Source organism: Pecten maximus, chromosome 8 (genome assembly GCF_902652985.1).
Source record: "Pecten maximus chromosome 8, xPecMax1.1, whole genome shotgun sequence".
In the NCBI taxonomy this organism is placed as follows: Eukaryota; Metazoa; Mollusca; class Bivalvia; order Pectinida; family Pectinidae; genus Pecten; species Pecten maximus.
This window is the reverse complement of record NC_047022.1, coordinates 17,486,940-17,511,742: the sequence shown is the minus strand read 5'-3', so window position 1 is coordinate 17,511,742 and position 24,803 is coordinate 17,486,940. Positions and strand designations below refer to the sequence as shown.

Here is a 24,803-nt window from a genome sequence, read left to right as displayed (position 1 = left end):
ACAGCGGGTGACGACGGTGGTAAGTACGGTCAGGTTTATATGATGTCCGTTATTTATTTACAAAAATACGTATAAAAAGGATTTGTTTTTGTACATTCGCTATGGTTGTTATGATAAATTCAAATAAGCTTTTATTTTTATCTTGTGTTTTCTTTAAAAGATAAGAATTCCATTTAGTTACAATGTGATGAAGACAAAACTATACCGTAACCTACCTGAACACTTAATTCAACTTGATCATGTCGGCACATTTATATAAGGTTAATATACAAAGATGATCATATCATTTGGATAAGTAATATCCAATATTTAATAAATACATATTTGTACTTCTTTTCGCTTAGAATATATTTGAATGGCACTGGACATATAGAGTAAAATATGTTGTTTTGTTTTGTAAATGTGTTTTGATAAGAATTGGTACGATATGAAATGGTTACAATTGTGCTTTGATGAGGACATAGACCAATCATTTCGTTTTTTTCTCTCTGATTTCATTTGAAGACTTTGTCATCCTTCTGGTATGCTCAAAACCTAGACTAGGTGTCGTCTTCAGAATAATCACATTCATATCTATGTTTTATTGACAAAGTTTTGTTTGTTGTTTTCATCTTTAATGAACTAATCGCATACAGCAGATTAAGCGTGGTTATCACAAAGAATTGATATTGTCAATACCACTTTTAGTTTTTACAATACCTTATTCTATTTCTAAAGAAAGGTCATGTCATGTCATATCATGTCAAGAAAAATATACATCAAAGCAAGTTTTTTTTCATTATTATCAAAGTTATGAATTCAAAACATATAGGTCAAAATATTACCATGCATTATTATACGTGACATCCATCAAGAAAAGACCTTTTTCCAGCTGTAATTGCTTTGTTTTGTTTTTTGCATCAATTGAATACGTCATACTTGTATTTTTTCTTCAGTTGAAAATGGCCCGGTTCATTCAAGCTCTCCTGGTACGCGTTATGATATCTACCATCGTCATACATTCGCAAACGAAGTTCTCAACCGCATCTGACGGGAGGAATATCATCCTGAATGAATTAATTCATCATTTTCTTCTGCTGTGTGGGTATGACTATATCTGCGATATCTCGAAATTTCAGCCTTTCAATGTACCGGCACCAAATGAATCATATAACATCACCGGCATATGTCCAAACTGCTACTGTGATAACGAGTGCATGGCACGTGGTGACTGTTGCCCGGATGTATACTTTGCTCTACCCCCAATGGCTTGTGTTAATACCACACTCCTAATAACAACTGGTCCGACATTCAACCTTGAACCAAAGCCTCCATCTTATGAAGTTGTGAACTCGTGCCCATCCGAAACCGGAAACAAAGACAGAAATCTATGTGAGAAAACATACACAATAAAGGAACTTCTTACTCGTCCACCAGTTGCTTCAACAACATTCCCAGTCAGTTATAGAAACAAGCATTGCGCCAAATGCAACGGTGAAAATGCCACCACAAACTGGATTCTCGATATCGATTGTCTTGTGTTTGCTGACTTCAATTTTTTGTCGACATATGAGGAAATAATTGATCTAGCTCGAAAACGACAATGTCGAATGAGATATTCCCCCATGCATAGTCCGGTCCAGCCATGTAACCTTACCATAAACGACAATGATTTGATCATTCGTTCTTGTAACGTTACCGGATCTTGGAAAATGTTCGACCACACGATAGAATTGGCATGCGAGTCCACTTATCACTTACAGTTCCGTGAATACAAAAACGTGTTTTGTTACATGTGCAATCCACATAGTCATATGCCTGATGACGTCATCGACCAATGCAATACGACCGGCATGTGGTATCCCTATGATGCAGGTTTAAAACGCGCTTGTGTGTACCATTCGACTTCACAAAATACTCGTCCATTCAAAAACATATTCTGTTATCTTTGTAATCGGATAGCCAATGACAATGTGACGTTTTATGACGTCACCACCAACATATCAGACATCATAGTAAAGTCTGACAGACATAATATATACGATTACGTGATACGAACGGGACAACTTCGACCAGAACACATTCGTTATACCTTCATAGAGCTCCAAAACAATGCGGTTCAAAATAATTCCGACTGGAATTTTTATCCTCATGGTTACAGCGAAACTGATCTAGTCATAAAGAAGAAAGACGTCCAGCTGAACGTGACCAACCTGGTATACAAACAGTTTGCAGTTCGTCCGTTCGATCAGTTTTGTGATAAGACTATAATCCCTCTTCAGTATGTTTTGGTATATTTTCGTACATGTACGTGCCGACCGACCTGCCTGTTTAAGTTTGATGGGTCCTGCTGTCTTGACTTCGCCTTGACATACCCGGTGTCTTGCATGGATAATTATGCTTCACAGAATATACATGCAGCAAATTCTAAGAAACAGTTTCTAGTAACGGATGGGTGCTGGCAAAACAGAGGACATCCTACCATCAGAAATCGTTGTGTATCTGATAATCAGACCGACCTGATATCATTTCTTCCTTTGATTAAAAGTTTCGACAATACATATTACAAAAACTTTGATTGCTATCTCTGTAATGCAAATGTCGACGAAATATATCCAACAGATAGAATTGAAAACATAGTAACGAGTGATTTCTATCTTTTATCTGACATTCATATTGTATGTGATTCTGTTTTAGATTATATTCACCTTGTTTCGTTCATGGATGTGATCAATCTGTCAAAAAACATTAATTGTTCCGTCAGATTTGATTTGCACAATCCATATAATCAAGATGTGACATGCACTACTAGTTCAAAATCAGATGTTATCGATAAATGCAACGTCACAGGAAACTGGCCAGTAAACGACCCGGATGTTATTTGGGCATGTGAAGAAGCTACCTCCAATAGCTTACCTGAATATGAAAATTTTAAAAACTTTTATTGCTACCTGTGCAATCCGGAAAACTCCGTCACAGATGTCATTTCATCCTGCAACGAGACTGGCCAATGGCAGAAATACAATATTAATCATGAGAAAGCTTGTCATCTTTTCCCTCGTATATACAGCTACCCACATTACAAAAACTTATTTTGTGAACTTTGTAATTCGGCTACGATCCCTAATATAACAGGAAACGTTAGAGGTAGCGTATCTGATGCGGGCAATATGGGACCCACACTTCCGTTACCTCCTTTTGATGTAACCTTCCGGTCTATATTTTCGGTGGCGGAATATGATGATACGGTGCCGGAAGTGGACGGAGAAAGGTGTCGCAAAGACCAAATTTACGACTATCGGCAGGTATGATTTTGAATAAATCTCATTTATGCATAGACATTAATTGATTAAATTCTTAACAGATTTTAAAGCATTAGACAACCCGCATATAAGGAGTATGCTTATATTGATATCGGGCTTAAATGGCGTTATCAATATATATTATATCAATTTGATGTTTTTGAAAATTATACGAATTATAATATTGATATGATTACGAATCAGCTACTAGTTTTTTTCATGTATTTTAAAATCTGTTTAGCAATATAAGATGCCATGAATAAAAACTGAAATAATTAGAAAATAATGTTCTTCTTTCTGCTAGTACATGTACTTATGATGCGCAATAAGATAGGCCAGATTGAATTAAATGAAATAACAGTTCACAGCTATTATAGATTCAGTCCCATATAACATCGGAAGAAGTATTCATTTTTATAAATATAACAAACTAAATGTCAAAACGTGTACATTGTATTTATAGATTGATTTCGTAATCATGGATGAATTTGTTGTTTTTTTCTTTTTCAGGACTACTGCCGAAACATTTCTTGTTTTCCTGGAAAAGTTCTAAACAGTACCAGCTGTATTCCGTTACTGTCTATAACAAATAATTTGCGGTACACAGTCTCCATTGAGTTCACTGGTCATCTCCAACGAAACCAAACAAACGCTCTAGAATTACTTAAGTTCGTGGAAAGTGGAATCAAACATCATATTTCAAAAGTATTTGGTACAGAGGAATTCGAATTAGATAATTTCCATCTTTTGTCTAACTTCCCGTGTGAATCGACAGCAGCTTATATCAACATAGAAACCATCCAGCTGTTTCTTTACATGACAGTTCATATAGAGGGATATGTTCCACGTTTTCGGACGGAAAATTCTTTGTTAGATAACACTTCTGATATGTGGAATATATCTGTAGATAGTGGGAGATTTATCAGTCTTGCTTCCAAAACGAGCTTGAGAGCTGTGATGACACCATCCATAATAGAGAAAGCATCCTTCAAAGAAACGTGTTACATTCAAAGGTTTTCCAATCACCGCTTTGTCCCTCTGCAGACGTTTAGGTCAGTCTACGTTACAAAAGTTCTTTTATGTCAACAAATCGAACTCGAAAGTGACGAATATGACGTCAACACGGTCAATATGGAAATAACAATTCACAGCCTCGGAAAGACTCTCCCGTTTGACAAATTCCAAAGATCTTCTCACGGTAGAGTTCGCGTCTGTGTGGAAGACGTTGACGCCATCTCAGATCCAGTGGTGGAATATGTAGACCCGACACTTCCGATACTAACTCTTGTCTGTAATATGGCTTCGTTGATTTGTCTGTTTCTAACGTTTGTTGTCTATCTGGTCAATCCGACCCTTCAGTCAATACCAGGCATTAATAACATGTGTCTGGTGTTTTCTTTGTTCTTCACTCAACTCTCCTTCCAGTTTGGGTTAATGGCTCCGGTAGATTCTGTTTTATGTGAAGTTATTGGCATGGTCATGCATGTCTTATGGTTGTCAGTGTTTGGTTGTATGAATATTTGCTCGTTTCATATGTTCAGGGTTTTTAGTGGAATAGGTAGCTATCATATAGTTCATAACAAACTTAAAACGCTGAAGAGTTACATGTCGTATTCGTTTGGACTTCCGGTCATAATCGTTGGTCTAAATACAACATTCACTCTCGGATTTAACAAAGGGCAGATAACTGGGTATGGAGTCGGCAAATGTTTCATATCAAATAAAATATCTTTCTATTTAACGTTTCTGTCACCGATAGTTATAGTGTGTTTATCGAACATAATTTTCTTTTCAATCACAGCCTATAAAATACGTAATGCTCCACGTATCGAGAGCAATCATGAAAATCATCGTCATTTTGGGATATATATTAAGCTGTTTTTCATAACAGGTGTCACATGGTTAGCAACGGTGATTGAAGCCTTTTTTCCTGAGTCGATAGTTTCGTATTTCACTACAATACTTAACGGGTGTCAAGGTGTTTTTATTTTCATTGGCTTTATAGTCAACAGAAGAGTGTTCTTGTTGTTGAAAGAAAAAATCAACATCAGAGATAATCCCTTCAGTAGAACCAACTCTCCTCAAGTGACCCGGACAAGTACCTTCAACATGAATTCCTCTTCCAAGGACAACGAATAATTCTTGATGGTAACATTTCGGAATTTCATATGGAATTTATTTAACGAGATTAATCAATTTCATGCGGTACTTATATATATGGGAATATACTTTTTACTATACGGGGAAAATATTACGTTGATTGTACAAAAGACACAAGATAACTTTCTGTGAGTTAAATATAGTTGAGCCGAAATGAATTAGACTGCATCATATATAATTCTCCTCCTTCTTAGACTCGTCAGTGATGCTAAGGGCCTGAAATGTATATTAGACAGACGAATATAGACTCGGGCATGCTGTGTTTCTCAATAGGGAGGCAATCACAAAACGTCATAGAGTTATTGTGACGGGATTGACAGGGTTAGCACGGACCTTGAGAAAGCCTTGAATTTCACATTGGGCCTTGAAAAGCCTTGGATTTCATTCTGGACCTTTAAAAGCAGAGTTTATTTACTAAGGAATATCTTTTTGGGTGTCATTGGATAAGTTAATTTTCAGATAAAAAATTAACCCGGAAATTCCAAAAATATATTATCTTTTTGTGAAATAATCATATGATGGTACAAAATTGGAGTGAGTATAAAGGGATAGACGTATTGTTAGTATCATTGTGACGTCACTTGGTATACTGAACCTCTTATGTATTAATGAATATGTGAAAATATAGATTGTGAATGGTTCCTTTTAAGCCTAACACTCCCAAGGAAATAAAAATGTATATTTTCATTTTGGCCTCTTTTCAGTTTTTAGACTTGATATATACATTACAAATTATCTCGATTAAAAAAAACTGGTGGAAAATGTGTATTCATGACAGTATACGGGATATTCCCAAAAATAACAAGTGGGTCCGACGGATCGAGTTTCTATGTAAATTAATCCCACAATGCAACAGGCGGGATGTCGGTCGATACAAAATGGCGGAACGCCGAAAGCGTGGAACTGCCAAAAACGCAGACAAGTTCTGCCAAAAAGAAATGTAAAAGAGACTTGATTCGGCAAAACCACAGGATTGTCTTAGGAAATAATCAATTCGTTGGAACTTAGCAAGAGAATAAAAAGGAATAGACCCGAATTCCGATTTTGTCGGACTTCTATATGTTAGCTTTTTCCGTTTTCCTCGAACATTGTCAATTTCAACGACCTGAATTTTATCGATGTTTTGTTGTATGCATATTGTTATATTTTGAAATCAAGTATTTAGTTGTATGTTTATTTATATTGATAAGTTATTACGAGATCATTTTGCTAATATGAAAGCACTATTAGTCACTAGGCAAGTTTACGTATACCCGATATGTAAATAACGGTCATGTGTGTGTAGTGTATAGTCCGAACAGAATGACCTCACGTGTTGAACTTTGATTAGCATATTGATTACAGACGAGTCTATAGTCATTTAGGGGAAATAGGTGCTTTGTGTATATACATGTATATTTGTTAGTTGTTTATAATGCAACAAACCTTATCATCAGCTGCATCATTTGTATTTATACTTGTCTAGATTTAGCGACAAAACTGTTAACATGTGAACAATTGATCACATAGTTACTTGAATATTTGTAAGCCATGCATCAGAAATAAATGATACAATCCCTGTGTTGTTAATATAAAATTGTAACAAAAAACGAATGGTCCAAAACAGCACCCTGCTGGACACAGTAATACACCTGTGCACTAATGGAACTACCCACTTTGAATATTCCACGAAAAGGTCAACGCGACAGGTCATTCTGGTTTGACTATACTTTGTTGTAGCCTCGTTCTCGGCTCCGTGACAAATCTCGGGATAAAATCTTTATATCTTTATACACTGATGTTGCAAGGATTAGCCGGGTGAAGCGTCCAGTCAAATGATCATTTTAATGTTAGGAAAACACGAATGTGCATCTTGGATTGTCATTAATTACATTCGTGCAACTAAATATTTAGGTTATTTTGGGACTATGCGGATTTAAATTGTGTGATGGACTTCTCTTTAACAATAATAAACTTCATATTTGATTGAAACATATACGTTTGGCTGCGTTCGTAATTCTAGCTTGTCGACTGTTGATTCTCGGAAGGGGAATCGTTACATTTGAATATTCGAAAAAACTTTTATTGACATAGCCTGAATTTGACATATATTCACATCAACCCGGAAATGATAACCTTTCAGGAAAACGTCGTCCTATTGTCCTAAGACCGTTCAGCGTCCATCATATAAATATAGTTACAACGCGCGTGAAGTCACATTCTCAAAATTAGAATCAGCGTGATGAAAACAGAACACTAGGCATACCAACAAGTATCGAACATGTCGGGCTTCATATCGCACAAGGAAATCGGATATTTACAAATGAATAATTAAGCATATCTTTTTGTTAATATTCTGTTTTCATATTATCGATTTGGAGTCGGATTTGCGGGTTTTTTTTGTTTTGTTTTTATCTTATCTACCGTAACGATAGTTAAGTGCTATAGTAAACCAGTTTATTTTTTGTCACGATTTAAATAAATTGCCTATAGGGATTGTTCTATCTGAAACAGCTTTTTGTTATATCATACTTTTTCTGTTTAGTCATTTGCTACCGAGTTTAAAAATAGAGAGTTCCACATCATTTAAACGACATAATGACAAATCTGTTTCCATCAATTACGAAAACCTGTTTGGTAACATCCGGCGATGATGTGTATATATGTGTATATAACAAGGTTTATCACTTAAACTGGTAAACAGACAACAGGTAGACAAGCCAACAAAACATATTTTAATAATGTCCATCCGCAAGCTTGTTGTCTACAAACTTTCGGATAAACACAAGCAATTTGATGAATGAACTAAGCATTCAAGTTGTGTAATGGAAACACTAAGGTGATATCCAGTGACTGATGGTTAATCTGTAACAATTTTATTGGCACGGAAGGTCACAGCCTCGGTAAGTATTTTTATTACAGACTTATGTACAATGAAACATTATTCACTTGAAGTTTATATATATACCTAGTTGTATTACTCCTGTAGAACAATGTCGAATTTCTGGCACTATTAAGTTAACTGTTATCTATGATTTTGGCACATATAAAGTGAAACTTGCTCATGATTATCCATCATTCTGTTACAAAAATAATACCATTTAATCACAAACCATGAAAATAGCAATGTCTAAACGTATACATCGCACTATAAGAGGCTACATTAAAGATGGTATTTGCAACGCAACAAATGATGTACATATTAGTGGCGAAACTTTGTTTTTACGGCTCCTAAGTCAATGTTGAATTTGTGTATATTTTAATAATTTAAGTTACACAATTGGTCACTTACAGTGAGGTAAATCAGCATTTATCCCCAACGACAGATTGTGTTAATATGATAGAAATAGCTTCGCTGTTTCCGATGATAGAATAAATCTTTAAGCTAGAGACAAGTATGGTCAGTTTCAAAATATTCCCGCGACAAATGCATCATAACAATCCTTTGGTGAAACTGTCAAAAAAAAAAAATAATAATAAAAAAACAACAACAGAATATCAAACTTTACAGCATGATTATTGTGTTCATTTCAATATGGCTTTGGGTAATTTGAAGTTCTCTTTTTATTCTTATCAGAATTGCGTTTGACATGTTTTATTGAAGTATTTTACAAAGCTACGTTGATTATAGTATTCTTGTTTATTTGTTTCAGGTAAACATGGTATTTTCGTATAAACAGATCATAACAGTAATTATGATATTTGCCTCCTGTAGAATATTCACACAAGCGAATAAGTCTATTCCTGTTGAAGAAAGAAAAACTAAGCTAAATAATTTGATACACCAGTTTCTCCTGATGTGTGGGTATGACTATATCTGCGATATTTCGAAATTCCCGCTGGTTGGTGTCTTAGTTCCGGACAACTCATACAATATAACGGGAATATGCCCCAGTTGCTTCTGCGACGACAACTGCATGACACGTGGTGACTGTTGCCCAGACATATACTTCGCCCTACCGCCGATGGCATGTGTCAACACAACAATTTTAAATGCTACATATTCTTCCAAAAACCTTAAACCTAAGCCCCCGTCTTATGAAATTGTCCGCTCATGCCCAACCGGGACCGGAAGTAGAGAACAAAATCTATGTGAGAAAACATACACGACAAAAGAACAGCTTATCCTTCCACCGGTTGCATCGACAACTTTCCCGGTCAGTTATAAAAATAAACATTGCGCCACATGCAATGGTGAAAATAACACTACAAACTGGATACTGGATATCGACTGTCTCATGTTTGCCGACTTCAATTTTTTGTCGACATATCAGGATATCATTGATGCAGCTCGAAATAGAAAATGCCGCATGCGGTATACAACTATGCAGAACCCGGTTCGACCGTGCAAACTGAAAATCGAACGAAAAGATGAAATAGTAATTCGTTCTTGTAATGTTTCCAGAACCTGGAAAACATTCGATCAGGCGATAATATTGGCATGTGAGTCGACTTACTATTTAAAATTCCATCATTATAAAAATGTGTTTTGTTACATGTGCAATCCACCTACGCATGTGTCTTCTGGGGTCATTGACCAATGCAATACGACCGGCATGTGGTCTCCTTATGACGCGGGTTTGGAACGCGCGTGTATGTACCATTCGACTTCACAAAATACTCGTCCATTCAAAAATATTTTCTGTTATCTTTGTAACCGGATAACCACTGACAATGAAACATTTTATGACGTCACCACCAGAATTAAGGAAGATATATCCGTAATGGGAAGGCCAAGGCGTTACGTTTATTCTTACTCTATAAAGACGGGTAGAATTCGACCTAGATACTTACGTTATATGTATACAGCACTCCACAGTGTGAGAACAAACATCATCCACCACCATATCGATATGGATGAAATTAATCCTGGAGCAAACATCGAAGGCCAAAGTCCTGGCAGCGTGGTCGTACGAAAGATGGACATCAACCTTAACGTGACAAATTTGGCGTACAAAATGTTTGCAGTTCGGCCCTTCGACCAGTTCTGTGATAACACTATTGTCCCTTTACAATACGCTTTGGCAGTATTCCAGAAATGTTCCTGCAAACCAATCTGTTTGTTTACAATGCGCTCTTTATGCTGTGTTGACCTCTCTTTGACTTATCCGGCATCATGCATGGACATGTATGCAGCCAAATCTAATTATCAAAGAAGACGGAATACAAAAACGTTATTTCTCACGGACGGTTGTTGGAATAATGCAGGACATTCGATCATCCGGAACCGTTGCATATCGAGCAATCAGACGGGCATAAGTTCATTTCTTCCGTTGATTGAAAAATTTCAAAATATTCATTACAAAAGTTTTGACTGCTATTTGTGTAACAGAAATGTCAATAAGATATATCCAACCGATGAAATTGAAAGGATAGCAAAGAAAGACAAGTACTTTTTAGCCAACATTGATGTCGTGTGTAGATCTGCTTTAGATTTTAGCCATCTTGTTTCTTTTATGGATTTAGTCGATCTATCCAAACATCTCAATTGTTCAGTCTTATTTGTAATGAACAGAGGAGATCAGCGATTCAGTGTCCAGTTTCCTCGTGTTAAATGTTCAAAACATTCAAGACGAATTGTTGCATCGTGTAACGTCACAGGAAATTGGCCCCAGTATGACCCGGATGTTGCGTGGGCGTGTGAGCAAGCCGATGGCAACATGTTACGTGTGTATAAACGTTTCAAAAACTTTTATTGTTACCTGTGTAATCCGGAACACGAAAATACTGACGTAATATCTATTTGCAACGTAACCGGACAATGGCGATATTACAACATGAACTACGAGAAAGCGTGTCTTCTCTTTCCGCGAATATACAGCTATCCGAGATACAAAAACATCTTTTGTGAAGCTTGTAACTCAGCCGAAACCCCGAAAATATCGCCAGACATAATTCGTCCTAGATCTGATATATCGCCGAGCGGTAAATCTCCTCCTACTTCTCCGTTCCAGCCGACATTCCGCTCCATATTTTCAGTTGCCGAATACGAGGAAAATCTGTCAGAAATGGACGGTGAGAGATGTCGCAAAAATCAAGTTTACGACTACCGGAAGGTAAAAAAATAATTACCGTGCAACAATTGCACATGTTTCTTATTGTTATATATATTCACTGGGAAGGTTTCTAAAGAATTAACTTAAATATTTTTTATTCAGGAAAGGTTTACTATTATTTGAAATAGGATAATTCATAATTTGATAAAACAATAAACCTTTTAGGAGTTATTGCACATCTAAAAATTGTTTATATTTTATTATTTCAAAATGAAAGTTATTAATAGGTTGTGCCGTTAATGGTTCGCTTTGTCGTTAATACAGTTGTCATAATACATCGGGGTTTTTTTATAGTAAAAGAAAATTTACATACAATTTATGTTTTTACTTTCAGAACGAAAGTCACAATAAATCAGATTATTTATAGTTAAAGAAAAAATAAATGCAATTCATGTTTTTACTTTCAGAACGAATGTCGAAACACAACCTGTTTCCCTGGCAAAGTTCTAAACGATACCAGTTGTATCCCGTTATTATCTATAACAAACAATCTAAGATACACGATCTCCATAGAGTTCACTGGTCATCTCCAAGGAAACCAAACAAATGCGCTAGATTTTCTCGCAACCATGGAAAACGGGATAAAACTTCACATTTCTAAAATATTTGGCACAACAGAATTTGTGTTAGATAATTTCCATCTTTTGTCTAATTTTCCGTGTGAATCGACATCAGCTGATATCAACATAGAAACCATCAAACTGTTTCTTTACATGACAGTCCATATAGAGGGATATGTTCCACGTTTTCGGACGGAAAATTTATTGTTAGAAAATATTTCTGATATGTGGAATATATCTGTAGATAATGAAAGAGTCATCAGTCTTACTTCCAAAACGAGCTTGAGAGCTGTGATGACACCATCCATAATAGAGAAAGCATCCTTCAAAGAAACGTGTTACATTCAAAGGTTTTCCAATCACCGCTTTGTCCCTCTGCAGACGTTTAGGTCAGTCTACGTTACCAAAGTTCTTTTATGTCAACAAATCGAACTCGAAAGTGACGAATATGACGTCAACACGGTCAATATGGAAATAACAATTCACAGCCTCGGAAAGACTCTCCCGTTTGACAAATTCCAAAGATCTTCTCACGGTAGAGTTCGCGTCTGTGTGGAAGACGTTGACGCCATCTCAGATCCAGTGGTGGAATATGTAGACCCGACACTTCCGATACTAACTCTTGTCTGTAATATGGCTTCGTTGATTTGTCTGTTTCTTACGTTTGTTGTCTATCTGGTCAATCCGACCCTTCAGTCAATACCAGGCATTAATAACATGTGTCTGGTGTTTTCTTTGTTCTTCACCCAACTTTCCTTCCAGTTTGGGTTCATGGCTCCGGTAGATTCCAAATTTTGTGTGGTCATTGGTATAGTTTTACATGTCTTATGGTTGTCCGTGTTTGCTTGTATGAATATTTGTTCGTTTCATATGTTCAGGGTTTTTAGCGGAATAGGTAGGTATCACGCTTTACATAACAAAATCAAAACGATGAAAAAATATATAATGTATTCATTTGGACTTCCGGTTATCATTGTATTTGTGAATACTGTTTTCACTCTTGGCTTCAACAAAGGGCAGAGAACTGGTTACGGAGTTGACAAATGTTTCATATCAAGTAAAGTATCATTCATAGTTACATTTTTGCTTCCAATAATCACAGTTTGTTTATCAAATATAGTTTTCTTTTCAATTACAGCATATAAAATACGTAATACGCCGCGTGTCGATAGTAACCAGGACAATCACCGCCATTTTGGAATATACGTCAAATTGTTCATCATAACTGGTGTCACGTGGTTAACAACGGTGATTGAAGCATTTTTTCCTCTGTCTGTAGTTTCCTATGTAACGACGATTTTGAATGGTTGTCAGGGAGTGTTCATTTTCATTGCGTTTATTGTCAATAAAAGAGTGTATGTCTTGCTTAGAGAAGGCTATGAAAACGCCAGTCGTAAATTCAGTAGAACCACCTCCCAACCGGCAACGCAGACCAGCAGTGTCGCTCTTAGTGCGTCGTCTGCTTCGTCTGCAGATAAAGATTAGATTGAAACAAAAAAAAATGTGTTATTTTCGCTACTTGCATTTCTGGATTGTTCATAATGTTGAGTTAAAGTTATTTTTTTTTGTATTTTACTTATCTACTCGTATTGTTAGAAGTATAACTTTTTTTCAAAATAAAAATGTACTACTTGTTCATATATTCGGGATACTAGAATTAAAATCTAGAAATAAAACAAGCATACTGGATATTGCTAATGTGCCTGTGTATATATTCTGTACCTATGCCACTATTAACATCTATAATGGGACAAGCATGATAATGGCTATTAATTTCCACTGATGGCATCTTTCATACTTTTATTTATTACATGAAGTAATTAAAAAACAACCTGAGGTAGTTCACGGTAAATACATTGTAGTACGATAGGAGCTATGAAATAAAAACAGAGAAACCAGAATGGTACTCACCGAAAAATACCATATTAATGTTTGATGAAAACTGAACCAATGGCTGGATTTGTGTATGTTGTCTTATTAACGACTCACCTGAGGGTCGTGGTAAATGACAACGATCTCCGTCGCGGCAGACAAACACTATTAATCACAGGTGATTGCTTATGCATATTTGATTTATTTGTGAGGGATTCCCGGAATTCATTTTCGATGAACATGTGCGTCATTAGACAAAAGTAAAAAATCAATAAGGGAGAATTCTACGCCTTAGGCATTCCGAACGGTTATGTGGTGGCGTATTACGTATATAGTTATTGTATATATGCTCACACACAGAGACTTGAGAATTAGTTACAGTCTGCATGTATTTGGACCTACCCTAGTGTGTATAGCACATTTTCAGACGTTTTGGGGGGCTAGGATTAAAATTCAGTAAAAATGACACTCCTGTGTTCATATATACGTATATATGTTCGTATATATATATATATGAACACCGAATTTTAATCCAGCTCCCCAAAACGTCTCAAAATGTGCTATACACACTAGGAGAGGTTCAAATACATGTAGACTGTAACTAATTCTTAAGTCCCTGTGTACTCACATACATCATACTGCCTTAAGATTCCTATTAACGATATCATTTATACTACATAATGTGTAATCTTTCTAGCTTCATATTGTTAGTACACTACATAAAGTTCTGTAAATGATACAGTTACTGTAAACGTGATTGTTTTCGCGGGGGTTAATTTCGCGATTCCGATATGTAAACTATACGCTTGGGGGTAGTTTTCGCGATCGATCCACCCATTTGTTATTCGAGATTACGTTAACTGATACCCAAATAATACGCGTGGTGGGAATTTTCGCGATCAAAAGGACTCCACGTAATTAGCGTTAATTTCCCCCTCGCGTAAATTTCCACGTTTATAGTATTGCATACATTTTATGCTTTATTTATAATGTACATTTATTTGTATTGTAATCTTTCTTGCTTTATTCTGCTAGAACATTACACTAAGGTTCCTATAAACGATATTCTTTATACTATAATCATAATTTATTGTGATCTTACATTTAGGTTCCTAAAATGATTAGTGCTATAATTACTATATCTATGTTGTATACTTATGATCACATACCTATCTTTCTAGCTTCATAGTGTTAGCATACTACAATAAAATTCATGTAAACAATAGTATTTTATTGGTTAAATTATTACATATATTCATACCGTATCAATGTAAGCGGTTGAATTATTACATATGTTCATACTGTATCAATTTCAGCGGTTAAATCTATTACATATGTTCATACTGTATCAATTTCAGCGGTTAAATCTATTACATATGTTCATACTGTATCAATTTTAGCGGTTGAATTATTACATATGTTCATACCGTATCAATATCAGCGGTTAAATCTATTACATATGTTCATACTGTATCAATTTCAGCGGTTAAATTATTACACATTTTCATACCGTATCAATTTTAGCGGTTGAATTATTACATATGTTCATACTGGATCCATTTAAGCGGTTACATTATTACACATTTTCATACCGTATCAATTTTAGCGGTTGAATTATTACATATGTTCATACTGGATCCATTTAAGCGGTTACATTATTATCATACCGGTATATGCTGCATACTTACGATGACAGGCATCATTCTAGCTTCATACTGTTAGCCACCTACAGTAAGTTTCATGTCAACAATCTAATGTTAGTGATTTTATTATTTTTGCGACAATGATCTAATTGTGTTTTATCCTAATTTGATTAATTGTACCTCTGTATGTATATCACAGTGGTATGTAATAATTATTGCGCCCTGTAACAGGGTTTTACCACAATCCAACACTACTACAATATATATAGTCCATAAACATGTTTGTGTGATAGTATTATTTAAGCGTGAAAATCAATTTAGTGTTTAATTGCGCTACCTTTGGGCGACATGTCATATAACCCACCAAGTTACATTAAATGTTTACTATTGCCCCATCCATCAGATGAAACTACATGTAGATCTATATCTAATTTACACTAGAAATGAAAAACCCTAAAAAAAAAACTTAAGGGAAAAAAGACAAAAATAAATTAAGAAAAAAAAAGAAAAAAGGCGACATCCTGGAAATGGTCGCTTAGAAGACTTCATTGTATGCCAAATGAAGAGACGTAACATGATTGATTTTCTTCCCGATGCAATTAATTATTCATCCAATTCAAATTCAAAAGATAGGATTAGAAGCCTAAACTTCAAGCAGTTAACGGGGCATTTCTTCGTTTGAATAAAGTTTAGGTCGTCAATATTGAAATTAATGGAAAATATGTGTTTTTCCCAAGTAGTAAAAGTAATAATCTTTTCATTTGTCGGCGGTGTGGGGTTTTATTTTTGAATGACAATATGTTAACAACGAGTAACTGTCCCCTTAAAAATATCATACACCAATTTGACTTCAAGCAGCTAATTACTGAGCCAACACATTTTACTGAAGCCTCGAGATCTTTACTTGATGTGATCCTCATTAGCAATGGCAATATTGTAGAACATTTTAACGTAGGTGACCCTTTTCTCTATAGTAACCTTAGATACCATTGTCCTATATATGCTTATTTGAAATTTAAACAGTCACCAAATAATAAATGCACTAAATGACGTATATGATTATATAAGGATTGTGATTTTAGTGATTATCGGGATAAATTGAATAATGTCATCTGGAACGAAACAGAAGCACTATCAGTTGATAATACTGCAGATTTTCTTTCAACGACGATTTTGAAAATAGCCTCAGACACCATACCAAATAAAGTAATAACATTACGAAAGCGCGATCCCCCCTGGATGCACAATAGTATCCGCAGATTAATCAGAACTAGGAAAAGAATCCATGTTAAAGCTAAACACACACAAACCCCCCTACACTGGGAAACATTCATAAGAAATACGTGTGTTGATGCTATCCGCAATGCAAAAAAAAACAATTTTTACAAAAAAATGTCTTCTGATCTTCAATTTACGTCTAGCTCGTCTAGAATATGGTAGGAACATGTTGAACTCTCTGACACAGTTTTCATGCAAATCAACCGATATACCTACACTGATTTACAATGACATACAATACACAAATGATAAAGAAAAAGCCAATGTACTTAATAGCTATTTTGCCCAGCATACTGAACTTGACGATTCACATCACAACCTACCAATTATTAATGACAAGAACACCATAATGCTTGATAATATAAATATCACAGTTCAAGACGTGTCTGACGCCATTCATATAATAGATGCTTCTAAAGCCTCTGGACCTGATATGATTAGTGGTAAACTAATAAAAGAAGGGAAAAGACAATTAATAGGTCCTCTTTGTAATCTTTTTAACAATTCATTACATGATCAATATTACTTTGAAACATGAAAAAAGGCCAATGTTATCCCAATATTTAAAAAAGACGACCCGAGTGCTGTTTCCAATTATCGTCCTATTTCATTAATAAGTATAACAAGCAAAGTCATGGAAAGGTGCATTTTTAAACATGTTCATAATTGTTTGCGTGATTCTTCTTTTTTTTTTTACTGAACACCAGTCAGGGTTTAGATGTGGCGAGTCTGCTATTAATCAACTATTGATTATCACAAACGACATTAGTAAAGCTTTAGATTGTGGGAAGGAGGTACAGGTTGTGTTTCTTGATCTAAGTAAAGCGTTTGATCGCGTCTGGCACAAGGGTCTTCTCTATATATTACATAAAGCAGGCTTTACGGGAAAGATTTTGGGGTAGTTCAAAAGTTATCTTTCTGATAGGAAACAACGAGTTGTGGTAAATGGAGAATTTTCAAACTACAGTACTATTAAATCTGGCGTCCCTCAGGGCTCTATATTAGGGCCCCTGTTGTTTTTGATATTTATAAATGATATGATTTCGGATATTAGCAGCATTATCAAATTATTCGCTGATGACACTACTCTTTATCTCGTAATAGATGATACAATTAATTCAGCCAATATTATAAATAACGATCTTTTTAAAATTCATACATGGGCCACTCAGTTGTTAGTTAGGTTTAATACAAATACAAATATTAGTCCGTAAGAAAGTTTCAAAATGTAATCTAGTTTAGTTTAAACATATTTTTTATTGAAAAATTCAATAGGAATTGGACACAAGTTATTCAACTTATATATCGTCCTTTTCCATATGCAAGTATGAGATGATATATACAATGGCAGCAATTATAATGAATGATGATGACATATATACGTATATATAAAAGAAACACAACATTAATTATTATAGGTGACAAGAAATAATACACTTGACATACCAGTACCCATAATTTATATAGAAAGTAAGCTTTCCATTAGTAATCTTCCACAACTAAGTATGGACAATACGAATATAAAACAAGTTTTATTACATAAACATCTAGGTGTATATTTCAACCCTGAATTAAGTTGGACTAACCATGTAGATTGTATCATCTCTAAAATATCAAAAGGCTATCAGTTCTCCGCAAACTTAAATTCCTTCTTGACAGAAATACCTTGGAACGTATATATTTCTCATATATAATGCCTATACTCGAATACGCCGACGTTGTATGGGATTCTTTACCAACTTTCCTTATTAATAAACTAGAATTAATTCACAAAGAATCAGCAAGGATAGTTACGGGGGCAACAAAACTGGTAAGTAGTGAACTATTATATAAAGATACATGTTGGGACACATTGGCAGAGCGTAGGAAAACACATAAGATAATTAAGCTTCATAACATGGTACATAATCATACTCCTCCTTCCCTTTCTAACATACATATGTAACGTCCGCTCTCCATGAACACGGGACGTGAAAGTTCTTTTTGGGATGGTTGTGGTGTGATAAACATAATTCAACACTGGATATAAAGTTTACTTATATTTATTAATCCACAGGAAAATCCCGAAGGTACAATACAATCCAATGAAGTTTCATCCATCTTCCACACTATCGCCGGCGCATTCACACTTAACAGTTCACACACATTTAAACAAAACTAAGTCCTCACATCCTAAATATGTACATCCAAACGGCACTAAGTCCGTTTAGACTGAAAGCTGCTGGAGAACTCCTTATGCAAAACGCGCAAGTCCTTTTATATCCCCTAAGGGTTAATTAATATGTATGAATTGAGGATGTGGTCAATTGACCAATCCTGACCTTTAACCCGAAATATGGGCGTATCTAAACCCCTATCTCGTCATTTCCAAATATAGCCCTAGGCACTGACCACTGGTCCCACAGACCGTGTGCTACCTAATAACGACTGACTTTCAGGTTCTACCGTTTGGTTATATTTTACCTTGATATAGAAAGAAGGGTGTAAACCTAAAACGGGTTAATTAACTACTGATCTAAGGGAAGCAACTCGAATAGATTTGGCTGACTATAGCGTATAGCTTTAACTACTCTAGGTAACTTTGAACACATAACATATAAAACTTGTCTATTTCCTAGTTCACTACACATAGAAGAAATTCTGAAATACATAGCCAAAGAACTAGACAATCAAACCAATTATCCACCATCAAAACTAATACCACTTCCTACAAAAACTCCTTCCAAGCACTATTCATCTATGGAACAACTTACCCTCCACCATTTATCACACCAGACTCCGATTAAAATGTAGTAGCTTAAAAGCACATCTTTTTGACAAAAAATCATAATGATGATCCTTTTTGTTTTTGTTTTGTGGACACATCGAGGACAACTTCCATTTTTTATTTGCATGCGAAAAGTATACAGATATAAGAGAACAATATATATATACATTAAACTATGGCTTAGATACGGCTTGTTTACTCTGGGGAAGTCCAGACCTTACTCTACAAATAAAACGAGGGAAATATTTTGGCAGTACAAGAATTTATAAAGAAGAGTGGGCGTTTCGTGTTGTCAAGTCATAATGTATGTATGTATGTATGTAAGTATGTATCACATCACTCGAACATTTCATTTCTGGTGTATATTTATGTCTTACAAAATACATAGTTATGCTAAGTCAAATCTTACAAAGTACTTACATGATTACATAGTATTTACTTGGATCAGTCGTTTTCTCATATGTAAAATACATTGTACCTTTACTACATTAGTCTCTTATACATGTTGTATATTTATTTTGTATGTAATTATAGAAAACAGGAACAGTACTCGAACAGTAACATTATTGTTTAACATCAGCATTCCATGATCACTCTACTTTATATCTATGTCCATCATTAATAAGGAGATGGTTTTACATAAGCTCTAAGCTTGTTACCAAATCCTCTTGTATACTTTTGATTTATTGTATTGTATTACTTATTCTCAAATAAATATTGTTTAAACTAATCTTTACATTAATTCGGCAGTTATACTCGTAAAGTAAACCGATGTTCATCAAGTATCAAGTCCTAAAAATTCTTAAGTATCGCTAAGAGGGTATTTGTGTACAATTTGTCATTTTTTTCTGTACATTTTGGCGTTAATTTCATTTCTAGTAGAACCAAACACTCAAATAATCCTTGTTCGGGCATAGATTTCATCAATAGAAATTTTGCATGTTTCTGCCGTCCGAATGGCGGAATGCCCCTTTAACTTTTGGTATTGCCGGAGATACAACATCTTTACATTACCACAAGTAGGAAACTGTATATCTATGTAATTTTAGAAGTAAATGAACTCTCAACAACACATTCATTGAAGGAGAGAAAACAAAAAACAAACAAACTTGATCACCAGTTGATATCACTAATCATTAAATGAAAAAATTAAAAATCAACATCGCTTTCTTTTTAACTAAATGAGGTTCACGATCACGAAAAGTATGCTAATGTGAAGAAGACTTTGTTTTTCAGCACGTTTTTTTGTGTATCCGTTGGTTATCTTAGCTTTTATACTGAAACCAAATTCTCCGTTATGATGACAATGTAAAATAAATTTTCATTCGACAAGTTAACAACATTATGGCTTAGAATGAAAAAAGATCGAGCTATGATCAATAAAACATATTTACCACGGTAGCATGACGTAACATTGTACCTCGTAATTGGCTGCAAACCCCCAAGGCCAACGCCCTCATCACATAGCGGTTATATATTTCTAATCCTGGGCCCGTATTCATGAAACTGTACTCATGCTCAAACTCAAGGTTTTGTGCTCAAAATAAAGTTTTGTACTCACGGATTTTATTCTCATGCTCAAGTCGTATTCATGAAAAAATCTGTGCTCAAATCGTGCTCAAGATTTGAGCACGTTCTCAAGATTTCTTGAGTATGGTATTGCCCATGCTCAGCACACTTTTCTCCACCATGGCGGCAGGACGTTTTGTAAATAGAGAAGTGAGAGAAGTGGTCATACCAAGGCCAAGGCTTATAATGGATCGCCAGAACCCCCTAGAGCTCCTTTCAGATGAAGAAGTGTTCCGGCGTTTTCGATTTCGGCCGGACACCATCGTACATCAGTTTATCAGATTGTACGAAATATTTCATTTATACGCACGCTGTATTATTTTGATTAATAGAACAATTAAGGTGTATTCACATCTTCATACCTCTCACTCAACCTATGGACTTTCCCTTATTTCAAAAGCAAACTGTTTCATTCAAATTTTGCACATTGCTCGTAATGCTCGAGCATTGCAATCATACTGAGTTAAAAAAGAGCAACTTTGAGAAGAAAAAAGGAATTATATGGTAAGTACATGTAGTTTGGGTTTTTACTTATTTGATTTAGATATCTGTAGTTAAATTGATATATCTTTATTTCAAATAATAGTAACTGTAATTAAATAGAGACATCTCTATTAAAAAGTAATTCAATAATTAGATATCTGTAGTTAAAGTACAAATATCTCAAATTCAAATGGAAAGGAATTAATATAAGCTTTAAGCTTGTTTTCCCATCCCATTTGCAATTTTTTGTATATGTAATGTTATTGTGCCTTGTTGAATAAAATAATGTTTAAACTAAATAGAGATATCTTTGATTTTAATACATAGATCTGTATTTAATAGAAGGTAAAGATCTCTATCTAAAATACAGTTCTATATTAACAGATATCTACAATGTATTTGAAATATGGGTATCTCTTATTAGAATACAGACCTTTAATTAAAATACAAGTATCTGTATTTTGTACATAAATAGATGTATCTCTATTCTTAATAAATATATCTGAATTAAATGGGTAAAAACCCAAAAAAGCTTGCCAAAATGTCCACTTATGTAACTGATATTGAATTCAAGAATTGAAATGAGCAGATATTGAGTTATCGTTTATTATATGCCTTGCCTGAAAATCATTGTTAAAAAATGACAATGAAATATATTTTTCACATTGATGAACCGTGAAAAACCCACATTTTCTCTATTTCAATTTTTTGATGCGAATAAATTAAATGGCACTCATACACGTCAAACACCCCCCAACACCCCCCCCTACACACACAAACATCATCCAGGACACAGTCACAACCCCCAATACACCAAGCTACTCACAAATACCCAGGTTATTTTTTCCTTTAAAAAGGATTTATTTTACCATAAAATGTAACTCGGTTCTTTTATTTAGGATTTCCAAATGTCCTAGGCTGTATAGATGGGACATTTGTGAAAATCAAGAAGCCAGCAGCCAATGAAGCAGACTTTCTCAATAGAAAAGGATACCATTCCTTGAACATACAGGTACATATAGAAATATTTACCACTCGACTTTTTATCTACAGGACTACTGAAAACAATTCTTCCCAATCTTATTTTGTGAAAGGCATAAAATTTAATGATGCTAATTCATCAATCATAACATGAAGTTTAACATATGGAATAAGGTACACTCCCTAAAATACGTTGAAAATGATACTTTCACTTATTTGTACCTTAATTCCTGAGATTACACAGCTCTCTTTTTGATGTTGCACATTTAAACTTGTAAATAAAGATTAGGAATATGAAGTATGCAGTTTGTCAATATAATCTCTATAAACACAACAGGCAATTTGTGATGCCCACATGAGGATCACAAGTCTAAATGCGTCATGGCCAGGCAGTGTCCATGATTCACGGATTTGGAACGCTTCAGCCTTAAAAGACCAATTTGAAAATGGTAAGAAATCAGTGCATTGGTTCAGGGTCATTTACACAGCAGTAAATAGCCATATTTTCTGAAAAGATTTATGGGATTTTGATACATATGAACATTTCATTAACCAATATTGTATGATAAGCTATCAAGTGTCTTTACATAACTTAAAAATACTATATCAATATATATACATGTATATACTTACTCATACCTTTTAACACTCCGCAGGCAAAATCAACTGAATCTTTGTTTAACTATGTTCTATCTGATTAGAGAGAAATAACTACTATATATCTATTATCATTTCACAGGATTACATGATGGACTTCTTCTTGGAGATTCTGGATATGCATGCAGGAAGTACTTAATGACTCCGTTTCTCCAGCCTGTAGGCAGAGGTCAAGAACGATTTAACAGGAGCTTGTGCAGAACTAGAGTACTAATAGAACAGACTTTTGGCGTTTTGAAAGCTAGATTTCCATGCTTAAGATTCGGACTCAGGATGAGACCAGAAATGGCAGTTTCTACTACTTCTGCTTGTGTTGTGCTTCACAACATAGGGATCCTCAGGTTGGATGTAGTGGATGTGGAGCTTGAGCATGACAATCAGCTCCACATCCAAGACCAGCAAGTTCTTGCACAACCTGATGGAAAACATGTTCGTGATCACATCACAAGACAGTATTTCAATAATTAACTTAAATCTACATTCTAAATTATAAATTAAACATTATAAATTAGTAAAGTGACTTAAAAACAAGAGATCCCAGAGGGATCTTGGCGCCCACCATTGAATGATCTTCATAAGTTCCATGTCAGATTGATCTTTTCTCTACTTTTCCTTCATTTTACTAATCTGTGCAAATTGAGACATCTCTCCAGTACTTTTCAAACAAGGGAATCCTAGCTATATAAGAAATTTGAGATTCAACGATAATGGCTGTTTGTTTGCCAGGTTGTTTTCAGGACAGACTGGTCCAAAAATGCAATACAAGGGACCAGGGGGAACCTACTTATGAAATTTGAGCAAGATCCATTCAGTACTTTGAGAAATAGAGATAACAAACTTCAATTGTCAAAATCCAAGATGGCGGTCTGTCGGCCATATTGTTTTCCAATTGATCTCAAAATGCAATAAGCATAAAGAGGCACCAAGGGGAAACTCCATATGAAATTTCAGAAAGATCCTTTCAGTACTTTCTCAGAAATAGCGATAACAAACTTCAATTGTCAAAATCCAAGATGGCTGCCTGTTGGCCATGTTATTTTCAGATTGGTCTCAAAATGCAATAAGCATAAAGAGGCACCAAGGGGAACCTCCATATGAAATTTGAGAAAGATCCCTTCAGTACTTTCTCAGAAATAGCGATAACAAACTTCCAATTGTCAAAATCCAAGATGGCTGCCTGTCGGCCATGTTGTTATCAGATTGGTCTCAAAACGCAATATGCATAACTAGGCACCAAGGGAAACTTACATATGAAATTTCAGAAAGATCCATTCAGTACTTTCTCAGAAATAGTGATAACAAACTTCAATTGTCAAAATCCAAGATGGCTGCCTGTCGGCCATGTTGTTTTCTGATTGGTCTAAAAACGCAATATGCATAACTAGGCACCAAGGGGAACCTACATATGAAATTTGAGAAAGATCCCTTCAGTACTTTCTCAGAAATAGCGATAACAAACTTCCAATTGTCAAAATCAAAGATGGCTGCCTGTCGGCCATGTTGTTTTCCGATTGGTC

At 35.0% G+C, this 24,803-nt stretch overlaps 3 protein-coding genes across 3 annotated transcripts; all 3 read left to right on the top strand.

The window, feature by feature from the left end:
- The first annotated feature begins 942 nt into the window (after positions 1 to 942).
- LOC117332635 lies at positions 943 to 6,128 on the top strand. The gene is made up of 2 exons (XM_033891617.1): positions 943 to 3,284; positions 3,792 to 6,128. The coding sequence occupies exons 1-2, from the start codon at positions 978 to 980 to the stop codon at positions 5,418 to 5,420; spliced, it is 3,936 nt and encodes a 1,311-aa protein (XP_033747508.1). The 5' UTR covers positions 943 to 977; the 3' UTR covers positions 5,421 to 6,128.
- A 191-nt stretch (positions 6,129 to 6,319) lies between these two features.
- LOC117332162 lies at positions 6,320 to 15,830 on the top strand. Its single transcript, XM_033891047.1, has 4 exons — positions 6,320 to 6,381; positions 9,826 to 10,013; positions 11,286 to 11,476; positions 11,884 to 15,830. The coding sequence occupies exons 1-4, from the start codon at positions 6,320 to 6,322 to the stop codon at positions 13,519 to 13,521; spliced, it is 2,079 nt and encodes a 692-aa protein (XP_033746938.1). The 3' UTR covers positions 13,522 to 15,830.
- Positions 15,831 to 21,439: 5,609 nt separating this feature from the next.
- Positions 21,440 to 23,870, top strand: LOC117332634 (putative nuclease HARBI1). Its single transcript, XM_033891616.1, has 2 exons — positions 21,440 to 23,078; positions 23,369 to 23,870. The coding sequence occupies exons 1-2, from the start codon at positions 22,985 to 22,987 to the stop codon at positions 23,752 to 23,754; spliced, it is 480 nt and encodes a 159-aa protein (XP_033747507.1). The 5' UTR covers positions 21,440 to 22,984; the 3' UTR covers positions 23,755 to 23,870.
- Positions 23,871 to 24,803: the final 933 nt, after the last annotated feature.

Bases quoted from the DNA above. Each gene is read 5' to 3' on its own strand.
- LOC117332635 (XM_033891617.1), top strand. From the start codon at position 978: ATGATATCTACCATCGTCATACATTCGCAAACGAAGTTCTCAACCGCA. The intron at 3,285-3,791 runs GTATGATTTTGA...TTTCTTTTTCAG, and splicing joins AAATTTACGACTATCGGCAG to GACTACTGCCGAAACATTTC.
- LOC117332162 (XM_033891047.1), top strand. From the start codon at position 6,320: ATGGCGGAACGCCGAAAGCGTGGAACTGCCAAAAACGCAGACAAGTTC. The intron at 10,014-11,285 runs GTATGTACCATT...CTTGTAACTCAG, and splicing joins CGCGGGTTTGGAACGCGCGT to CCGAAACCCCGAAAATATCG. The intron at 11,477-11,883 runs GTAAAAAAATAA...TTTTACTTTCAG, and splicing joins AAGTTTACGACTACCGGAAG to AACGAATGTCGAAACACAAC.
- LOC117332634 (XM_033891616.1), top strand. From the start codon at position 22,985: ATGAGGATCACAAGTCTAAATGCGTCATGGCCAGGCAGTGTCCATGAT. The intron at 23,079-23,368 runs GTAAGAAATCAG...ATCATTTCACAG, and splicing joins AAAAGACCAATTTGAAAATG to GATTACATGATGGACTTCTT.